Here is a 10752-nt window from a genome sequence, read left to right as displayed (position 1 = left end):
GTGGGACCCCTGCCCCCCGGGGTGAGGGCAGGGCTGTGAGGCTCCTGTGCAACGGGATGCGGCATAGGTCACGGGTGGCGTTCCCGTGATGCTGTGACACAGGTGGGACCCCGTGTCCCCCTCCCGGCAGCCCCACAGAAGCCAACAGCCACTTGCCGACCCTCGTAGGAGAGGCCCACGTGTCAGGACTGGGCGCGGGCTGGAGGGCCCCGGAGGGACCCGGGCCTCGGCCCTAAGACCTGCCAAGAGTTTGGGTGAGGCTGGGCGCAGACGCCACCGCAGTCGAGCGTCTGCGAGGGGTGCAGCCCACTGAGGCCCGGAAGTGGAGACCGGAAGTGGAGGCCCGGCTGAGCCCCGGAAGTGGAGACGCCCTGAGACCCGGAAGCAGAGACCCGGAAGCGGAGGCCCGGAAGCGGAGGCCCGGCGGAGCCTCACGTAGCTGCCCGACTCCAGGGGGCTGCAGGACGGTGCCCGTCCGGCCGGCTGAAGCTGCGGGGTTCGTGGTGATTTGTCACGCGGCCATGGAAAACCGACTCAGGTGATTCTGGGGAGGTGTGGTGTCGACGTGGGGCCGATCCCGGGGTGCAGTCTGGACGGCAGGGGGTGGGCAGGGAGGGAAGCGGCCTCTGATGTGCGGCCCCCCGGCTTCCTCCGATGCGCGTCAGCTGGGCCGGGGGCTCCGGCTGTGGGGGGCAGGTCATCGAGCCTCTTGACGCCGGAGCCTGGGTGAGCAGGGGCCCGTCCTGTGGTCAGGACGGCAGGCACGAGGGTAGCCGCGGCGCCCCCTGCGCGCACACGCGAATGCGAACACGCCCAAGGGCCGTCCGCCAGCGGCTGCGCGAGCGGGACCCGTCTGCTGCCCGGGTGTGGTGACTGAGGGTGAAGACCCCGGGCACGTCACGGCCCCTGCCCTGCTCCTCCTGGGCGGGTCAAGCGCCCGCCGTGCTTCGATCGAACGGTCCTCAGTGCTGAGCTCCGGCGCCGCCCGAGCGCGTTTCCGCGCGCGGGGGTGGGGGGGGGGGGGAAGGGGGGGGACTAGCGGGCTCGCTGCCAGGTGCCGGGTGCAGGTGCACAGTCGCGGCTCCAGCAGCGTCGCCGGGTCGCGGGGAGGCCGCGAGGGGGGGGAGGGGCGTGGAGCGGTTTCCGGGGACCGGCCCGCACTCCCGCAGTGACCCCGTAGGAGACGCGACCGCCCCTGGGGCCCGGTGGCCGGAAGCGCCGCGGGTGCCGCCCGCCGTGTGCGGTAGAGGGGGAAGGGCAGAGTCAGAGGAGGGGGCTCCTCGGCGGCCTGAGCCCCCGCCCCGGCGGCAGCCACGTGCCCCGGCCAGCGTCCCCAGAGCTGCGTGGCACCCACCGGCTCCCAGGGGCAGTTCCCCGCCCGGCCAGGCCACCCCACGTCCAGTCCAGACGGTGAGTGTTCTCGACGCCACCGCACATTATTCCCCCGCGGAAGGAGGCAACGGGGCCACCCGTCCACGGCGCTCAGATCGGTGTCCCCGTGTGTCACAACAGCCAGTCCCGGTTAAAGACTGGAGCCGCGGCTGGTCCTCCTGAGCAGCTCACCCCGGCCCCACCCGGGGAAGCGGCGGCTCCCGGCCCCCAGCTCTTGCGGGTGTGGGGCTGGGTCTTCACCGACGGCCACAGAGGCGGAGACGGTGTGAACCCAGCGCCGCCGGCTGTGAGTAACAAAGGCCCAACTCAAGCCGACGTAAACAATAAGGGATTTATTGGCTCACGTAACAAAACCGTCCACACGGAGCGCAAAAGCCGGCAAAGCTTGATCGTAAGTACTTAGCGATGCCACCAAGGACCTGGTTTTTCTGTGCCAACTGTCCCCACAGCGGGATCCACTTCAGGCTAAGGATGGGGCACCACCCACGACCCCTCACGCCAGCAACACGGTCTCTGCTGGACATTCCCCACGTGGCCGGGTCACTCTGGCCGAGCTGTGTCTGTGAACCACCCCGTAGCCAGAGTGTCGGAAGGAGCTGCTGGCCTCGTCCAGGCTGGGGGTTCCACCCCGGAGGTGGGGACCCTGAACCCCCCCCCCCAGCAGAGATGGGGGCTGCTGGCAAAGCAGATGGCACAGCCAACGCCCCCCACCACACCCCTGCATCTTACACACCAGTTCGCCCTGTGCTGAGCGGTGACCTGTGTGTGTCCAGCGTCCAGGGCAGTTGATCCCTGGACGCCAGCGAACTGTGCTGGAGGCCACTGTCCCGACACCTCTGACCGGAAGAAAACAAGCCTGTGTCCCAAGAGCTCTGACGGCCACGAAGGCCACCCCCAGCACTGCCCTCTCCCCGTGGGGGGCCCCCAGGAGCCGAGTGGCTCCTGCTACTTTTCAGGGGAAAATGCATCGTGTGCGCAAACGTTCGTGCACTCAGGATCTGATTTTAGCTGTGAGACACTTCGCTACGAGACGCGCATGTAATTAAGCAGTTTCCTTCCCCGGGGTCTGGGAGCCTGACTGTTTTCTCTCATTGACACATCACTGCGATTATCAGAAATAAATGTGTCTTAGCTTTTGCTTTTTTTTTTTTTTTTTGATCCGTTTTGGCTTTCCCAAATTGATCCGCGACGGGAGAGGGACCCCGTGGAAATTATGTTTTCACACAGGTTCGTGTGACTTTGCAGCCTGGCCATTGAGGGTGGGGCCTGGAGGCAGTCGGGGTCCTGCCTCAGGTCTCCCCCCAGATTCACACCGGCTCTTACTCCTTGGCCGCTTGGGGTAGAAGCGGAGGGCTCTGGGAGGCTGCACTCGCAGAGACCCGACGGACGTGTCCCGAGGACAGCCGGTCCCTCCCCTGCTTCCAGGCTCTCCCCCCGGAGCAGGCCGTGGTGCCGGCCGCTGAGAACAGGCAGTCGGGCCCCTGTGTGGACCCTGACCCCGTCGTATTCACGTGCACGGCCGGCTAAGGTGCCCCGTGAGCTACAAGGCCATCAGAGTGGGTGGCTGTCCACCCGGAAGGGGAGGAGGTCTCGGGCACCCGGGGCAGGGAATGAACCGTCTACCAGGAGGCACGGCCCGCACTGTGGCTGTTCTGACTCTGGGGAGGGGGGGAGGGAAGCCCAAGGGCCAGGCCCGGGTTGGCCCTCCAGCTACACCTCTGCCCTTCTCGGCCTCCCCGGCTCCTGGGTCTTCTCCCCGAGGTCATCTGGGTGGACGGGAAGGGTGAGGGCCGGAGCTGGGGAGCCCGTCACAGGAGGCGGTCGGCTTCCCTCCGTCAGTGGGTGCCGCCGTCCCCTCGGAGTCTCTGGTTTTGCCCCTGGGCCGCCTTCCAGGGCAGGCTCGTGAACTCTCGGTGGGCCTCACCCCCTCCTACGACCCCAGGGAAACGGCCTCATCAGCGGCCTTCCCGGACCGGACCGCAGAGCCACAGCCGAGCCAATAAGCCTTTAAGAAGACCCAGGCGTTCCCAGCTTAGAGCAGAGGGAGGCTGTGGGGAGGAGGGTCCAGAACGGGTGGGGGCGGGGGCGGGTTTGGTGAGCCAAGGGCAGGGAGGCGAAGGGCAGGCCGCCGGGGTCCCCCCACCCCTGGCCGTGGTGGCTCTCAGCTTCCCGTGGCCGGCAGAGAACGCAGGGTCAGGGCATTCTGACGCCTGGTCCTTAAAATCTCACATCCCCTTTTCTTCCCGCAGTGCAGCCTGACTCTGGCTGGGGGAGGTCAGACCCAGGGGCCCGGCTGGGGTCACCCCAGACCTGGAGAAGCTGCTGCGGGGTGCAGGGGCCGCTGGGCGTGGGCCTGTCCACCATCATTCGCCTCACAGGGGGTGGCATGCAGCTGTCGAGACCCTGCAGCCAGCTCGGGGCCCACCCCCGTGTCCAGACCCGAGCTCTGGTCTCCAGGGCCTTGTGCCGGAGCCCGAGGTGCCATTGAAGGGAGACCCAAGTTGGCATCAGCGGCGCTGCCCCCAAGGCCGAGCACCGAGTGGCCGTGAGGACGGTCCGGTCCTGGGTCCCCACCTCTGTCCTCACCCGCCCGCTCCCGTCCTCCTGCTGCATAGACTCGGAGACACCCCCCCCCCCCCCCCATTCACCTATTTTGCAGACGCATCAGGGTTTTCGGAGCCTCTGAGCCTCTGTACATGCTGTTCTCTCTACCCTCTCCCTCTGGGCTGCCGGGTTAACTCCCACAGATTGCTCAGGACCGGTTCAGGCTGTGCGCTCCCGAGACCCAGGCCCACGGTGACCCCGGAGCCGGCACATCACACGCTCCTCTGCTGCTGGCCTTCTCATTCCCATTTGTGACCACCCCTCCCCTGCCCCCCGCAAGGCTGTGAGCCGGGAGTGGGGGCCCCCACCAGGCAGCGGCGTCAGCCTCCCACACACAGAGACAGTGTGGCAACGAGGGACGGGGGCTCGGTCTCGGGGACAGGTGGGAGCTGCAGCCACGGCCTTCCCGCCCCCCCCCCCCCCCCCCCCAGGACCGTGCGGATGGAACCGGCCGCCCCCTTTCTCGTGCCCCCAGCACGGGACCCCACTGGGAGCAGGGCCGTCGAGATGGGTTGGGCAACCAGTCCAGGTGGCCCCCCAAGGCAGTCCCTCCTGGTCTCCTCACGTCCACCCCAAGCCCCCTCCTGCCGGCCCATGGACCCCTTGGGTCTGGGCTCCACCCACCCCGCCTCACCCTGACCCGGGACGGCGTGAATCCCAGCTTTCCCAGGACGTGGGAGGAAGAAGCCAGGGAAGGGGCCCCTCCAAGCGCCGAAGCTGGATGGGGTGGGGGGGGGGGGGGGGGCACCGAGCTGGCGGCAGGTCCTGAGGTGGCTGTGTGCACGGCGGGGGGGGGCTCCGCTCTGTCCCGCGCTGCCGGCCAGTCCGCGGGGAGGGGAGAGGCGGGGCTGCGGACCGCGGTGCCTGGTGGTCTCCCCACACGCAGTCACCCGGAGTCACGTGCAGTCAGCGGCATCCACGAGCCCCCCCCCGCCCACGCCGGGTACCCGCTGCCCGCGGCGCCGATGCCCGCGTGGCCTGGTGTCCGGGCACAAGCCCGCAGCGGGGCCGGGCACCTGCGGGCGGGCGGGGCGAGCGGCGGCGTGTGCGGACGCGCGTGTGAGCGCTGGGGGGGTCCCGCGGCGGGTGCCCGCCCGGCGGCCTCGGGGCTCGGGGCCGCAGCGAGGCCGCCGGGCCGTCATCTGGGCACGTACTCGCCCGGCAGCCCGGCCCCGCCGTGCTCGCGCAGCGCCCGGTCCACCGTCCGGATGTAGCCGTCGATGAGGGCCCTCATCTCGGGGGTGAAGGGCTCGGGGTCGTGGGGGCGCCGGCCGCGCCGCCAGAAGCTGCCCTCCTTGTTGTTCTCCACGCACAGCAGCCGCTCCTCGCTCACGGACACGTTGAGGAAGGCCACCATGTCCCGCAGCGTGGGCACCAGGCTGCGGCGCAGGTCCTCGTAGTGCACCACCAGCAGCCGCTTGCCGTAGCGCAGCCAGTCCAGCACGTGCGACGACCACCAGGCCGCGTAGCTGTTGACGAAGTCCGGCCACTCTGCGCGGGGGAGAAGGCGGGCGTCGGGCGTGTCCCGCGGGGGCGGGGGCGGGGCGCCAGCACGAGCCGCCAGCCGCCGGCGGCAGGACCCGCGGCCAAGCCCCGCGGCGAAGCCCCGCGAGATTTCTCCGCCCGCGAGCTAAGAAACCAGGTGGGCTTTTCGTCTTGTTCCGGCTTGTTTCGGAGGGGGACACGTGCAGAGGTCGAGATCACCCCCACAGGATCAGTTGCCGGAACAGGGCCGCCCCGGGGTCTGGGACGAGGGGACTGAGCCAAGGAGGGACCAGAGCTCAGCCTCCCCGCCTCCGGGGGGGCGGGGTCAGCAAGGGGCGGGGACGGCTGGCGGCCACGGCGCAGACCACGGGGACGCGAGCACGGACCTGCTGGACGCAGCGGCCCCTCCGAGCGCTCGGTTCCCCGTCCTCACCGCCCTGACCCGTGTCTCCTCGACCCATCGCCCACGGGCCAGACCCGGGGCCCCCCGGGCAGATCTGGGGAGCGAACCCGCGTGGGCCGCCCACCGACCCCTCCCGCCTACCTTTGCTCTTCCAGTTGCGGTCGGCCGCGTAGCCCAGGTGGCCGGCACATTTGCGGTTGAACTCGGCCACCAGGGACCTGTACGGGTTCCGGATCAGCAGGATGGCCGAGTCGAACATCTCGATTTCCCTGCGGCCGCTCTCGTGGGTCTTCACGCAGATGGTGCGCCTGCTCCGCCAGTGGTCCTTCTCGCCCTTGAACCCTGCGGGGGCGGGGGAGGCCCCTGAGCGAGGCGTCGGGATTCCCCCCCACCCCCCAGCAGAAGAGGAGCTGAACCCACTTCCAAGACACCAGAGGCCGGGAGGCTGACCCGAGTCAGTCACGGCTGCAGGCTGGCCAGGGAAGAGACAGAGGCTCAGAGAGGGTGTGGACCTGCCCGCGATCACACAGCAGCACAGCCGCGGAGCCAGTCACACACGTGCCGACTAAGACAACCGTGTGCCCGTCTGTGCTGGACTTTAGGTTGGGGGTAAAGGGGCTCAGCTTGGGTCTGGCTAAACAGCAGCCCTGGGGCCATGCTGAGCACGGGGGCTCATGGGAACACGGAGGAAGGGGCCGGTCGGGGGTGCAGAGGGATGTCACTGAAGGACTCCCAGGAAGGTGTCCCTGAACCCGCACTCCCGGCCGTGCCCCGACAGAGCCCCGGTCGGCCAGCCCGGGACACGTGCTCCTGAAACGAACACACGATTATCTTGGGCTCCTGGGGACCCAGGTCAGCAGGCGGGAGCCCTTGTACGTGGAGCAAACAGGCAGGGGCTCTCCGATGCCGGGAAGCACGGGCCCCCTGTGAACGTGGGTTCGCCCGCTGGAACTCAACACATTTCAAACGCACCCCTGCCACGGGCCAGACACCAGGGGCCTTCACCTTGGCTCCTTCTGGCGAACGGCTGGGGAGCTCCAGGGAACCCGAAGCCAGACCACGGCTGTAAACACGAGATCTGGTCCCTGACACCCTGGGGACCGAGGTGCCTTCCCACAGCGGCCACCCTGAACCGGCCCCGTAAGCCTCACAGGGAAGCCTCCGGGGCCATCGCGTGCAGCGATTCTAGCCCCCGGGCCCCTTGGCAGATGGAGACCGCCAGCTGTGTGGACAGGTTAGGCCCCCTGGACCACAGGTGATGCTACAGCCTCGCGGGGGTCGGTCAGAGCGGGCAGGACCCCGGGGCGGGATCGTCCAGCCACTACCCCCACCCCCGCCGTGGGTACAGGTGACACTTGGGACCCGAGGACCAGAGGCCTGGTTCAGGGACCAACTCCCCTGGCTTCTTCCACCAGACCAGACCCACCGCCGAGCCCAGGGCGTTAGGGAACCAGAGTCCAGGCGAGAATCCCAGAGAAACTGGCGTTAGCGCCCGATGACCCAGAAATGCATCTCCTGCAACTCAGACTCCGGCCACACGAGCGCAGCACCACGGCCCGGGGAGCCCCTCCCTGGCTCCCGTCTACACTCGCTGCTTGGGGCCCCTGCCCGGGGCCCCCACTCACCCTTGTTGTACAGCGTCCCGTCAAAGTAGTAGCTGCCGGTGTAGAAGCCCGTGGCGTGCTCGATGAGGTGCCGAACCCACGTGTTCCCGGCTCCCGGGAAGCTGGACAGAGCCACGAACACCTTGGACTTGGTGGGCAGGAACCTCCGGTCCGTGCAGCGAGTGTCTGAAAGGCCAGAGCTTGACCACGGACCGCCCCGCCAGGAACTGCTGACCCCAGACTCCCACTTCCCAGACGGGGAAACTGAGGCCCGGGGAGGGGGTTGCCACCTGTGCCTCGGCCGCAGAGACAGCCCCAGTGGTGACGAGACCTCTGCGCACCACGGCCCCAAGATGGGACCACCCACCACCAGGCTAGGGATTGTGCCCAGATGCCCCCCCACCCGCCGCGGCTCCGCACGCGGCCCCGGGGCATCTCCAGACCCGCAAGGCGCAAACGGGGGTAGAGCCTGGGCGGGGGGGAGGAGGGGAGGGTCCTCGCGGTACGAACTCACCCTGCACCGGCGTCTGGTAGACCTCGCAGTACTCAGCCTGCCTCGGGGCCTCGGGCCCCCGGCCACACAGCGAGCTGTCCACGGCGTCCCGAAGGCTGAACTGCGGCGTGGGGTAAGCGCAGTAGCACTCCCGGCCCCGGAGGACGGCCAGCGGGAACTCCTGGCGGGGAAGAGACGCATCCGGGGTGGGTGCGGGGCCTTGGCGGCTCATGCCGGGAGGCACACGCGGGATCGGCGGGGATGACGAGGCCCATCCTCCCCGTCCCACCCCGCGACCGGCTCCTGGCCTCTCCTGCAGTCCCCTGTCCCCTCTGGGAAGGCCGCCTCCGCAGAGGGCGCAGCGGGGGCGCTGGGCGACCTCGGACAAGGTGCCGCACCTCTCTGGACTTCACCACCGAACAAGGGCAAGGAGACCGCCTTGCATGTTTGTTTCGGGGACGGGACGAGGAGGGTCCGACACCTGCACGACACTCAGGGCACTCAGCCCCACTCGCTCCTGCCTCTCGGCAGCCCGGGAGCGTCCAGGGAGGGAGACGGGAGGCACGGGAAGCATCTCGCAGCTTCAGCAACGCTGCACAGACCTTTTTATTTTTTGCCCACAGCAAAATCTCATAAATAAATAAATAAAAGAAAATCAATAGTGTTTTCTCCGTGTGGTTTTGGCAAAGCCGAGGATCTCTGTCCACACTCAGAAAAGTCACCGGGCCCGGGCCCCGGTTGCCGGAGGGTGATGCGGAGCCTGGGGTGGGGGCTCCAGCCCGCTTGGGCGTGTTCCCCGCCCCCTCCCAGTGTTAGAAGCTTGAGAGCGGGACAGCCCCGCGTGGGCCCAGCGCGTCCCAGGGGCCCCTGCTCCCATCTCAGGACTTTGCCGTCCTCCGATGCTCGGGGCACCTGACAGTTTGAGTCCTGAAATTCTGCCCGTGGGCCCCCCTCCCAGGCCCCCAAAGCCCAGGATGGAGACCACCCCCCTGTTGGGCGTGTGATGCTCTTTCTAGGTCAGACCCACCGAGAACGGACCCCTGTGAAGATCCCCCGCTGCAGCGGCCCCAGCCCTCACCGGTCACTCGCTCGGCCACGGGGCCGGGGTCAGCCAGTGTTGGGGTGCAGGGCCGGGGCCCTGGATGGGGGTGCAGAGCAGAGCCTGGCAAGCCCTCCAGCAGCTGCAGCGGGGGGGGGGGGCATCACCCCCCACCATCCCTCAGCACGACGCGGAATATGTCCCCACCCGACGTTCTAACCCAGCCTCAGAACGGGACTGTATCCGGGGACAGCGCCTTTGCGGACGTAGTTCAGGTAAAATACGGCGGGGGAAGGGGGGGGGGCTCCAATCTAATCTAACTGGCGTCATCGTAAGAAGAGATTAAGACACAGATGGACAGAACACCGTGTAAAGACACAGGGAAAAGACCATCTCAGCCCACAGGCCTGAGAAGAAACCCCCCATCTGGGGCTTCTGGCTTCCAGAACCGGAGAAACAAGCCTGTGTCGTGCAAGCCCTCGTCCACGGGACGTTGTTCAGGCAGCCTGGTGAGCTCTGACACCGGGGTCCTTACTGGTCCACACACGGCAGGCCCGTGCCCACCTCAGGGCCTTTGCACCTGCTGTGCCTTCGGCCTGGAATGTCCTGCCCCCGGCCACCCTTTTCCAAGCCCACTTTTCAGAGAGGCCTTCGCTGGCCACCCTGTTCCGTGCCTCAACGCCCTTCCCACCCTCACAGGACCCCTGTGCCCTTGCTGAGCTCTCTGGTTCTGCTTCACTGCGAGGTGGGACTTCGGAACCACAGTGAAACACTCTGCCCCGCGAGAACTGTCCAGTCTGCTCTGACGCACACGCAGCAAGGCCCCGGCGGTTCCTTCACACGCGCGGTTCAATCGGCCCTCCCCACGCCCTCCCTCCCGCCAACGGCCTCTGGGCCAATCCAGTCTGTCCCACGGCGTCCTATGGACAGGATCCCTCGGTGCGAACTTGGCATCTGGTTCCCTTCGCTCAGAATCACGTGTGCAAATCCCCATCAGAGACCACGCCCCGGAGAACCCCTAACGGATGCCTGAGGGACGAACGGCGAAGGAGGGAAGGAACTAATGGGCGAAGCGCCCCCCCCACCGACAGGTGCTGGTAACACACTTGGGGGTGAGCCCTCTGGGGTGGCCTGAGCCCCAGCTCCACCTAAGCCCTCCTGCCACCAGGTTCCCGGGCGCCGGTGTCCTGGACGTCCTGCTCAGGCACGAAAAGGCCAGCACGCGGGACCCCTCGCCAGCTGCGGTGGCTGCCCCGCGACCCTGCGCCCCACCCGGCAGCGACCCTGGCCCCTCCGCTCCCTCGAGTGGATTAAACGGTCAAGTTCCCTGTCGTGTGCGGAGCAAAGGGGGACTGGAGACAGTAATGTGGTTTTATTTACAACATAACCGCTTCAGGACATCACCGGATTCCGAAAACACAGAACAATTTTCAGCCCCTTGGGGATTTCTAGGACACGATTTCCATAAAAATTAAATATTGATGAATCTCCTCTCCGCCAGCCTCCCCGCTGCCCCCTCCCCCACCCGGGCTTCAGAGTCAGAGGAGAGAGCGCGGCGATGGGAGACGGAGGCAGGAGGTGGAGGACGGAGACGTGGGGCTGTTTCCGTAACAGGGACAAAGCGGAGCCTGCTCGGGCTGCGTGGGGTCAGGGGGTGCACGGCCCCCGGAACTGCGTGCGGGGCCTGCCGTGCGGGGTGGGGGGCTGCCTGTGGGCAACGGGCACTGGGTCA

The 10752-nt window shown here is 67.7% G+C and overlaps 1 protein-coding gene across 1 annotated transcript in view; it reads right to left on the bottom strand.

Moving 5' to 3' along the window:
• Nucleotides 1-1709: 1709 nt before the first annotated feature.
• WSCD1 (WSC domain containing 1) overlaps nt 1710-10752 on the bottom strand; it is a 30076-nt gene continuing 21033 nt past the window's right edge. The window contains 4 exon segments of the mRNA XM_053892375.1: nt 1710-5487; nt 6026-6226; nt 7510-7674; nt 8003-8162. Coding sequence (XP_053748350.1) covers nt 5135-5487; nt 6026-6226; nt 7510-7674; nt 8003-8162 — 879 coding nt within the window. The 3' untranslated portion in view covers nt 1710-5134.

Source organism: Panthera pardus, unplaced genomic scaffold, assembly GCF_024362965.1.
Source record: "Panthera pardus isolate Hobbes unplaced genomic scaffold, ASM2436296v1 HiC_scaffold_3, whole genome shotgun sequence".
NCBI classification, from domain to species: Eukaryota; Metazoa; Chordata; class Mammalia; order Carnivora; family Felidae; genus Panthera; species Panthera pardus.
This window is presented reverse-complemented; position numbering and strand designations above follow the sequence as displayed.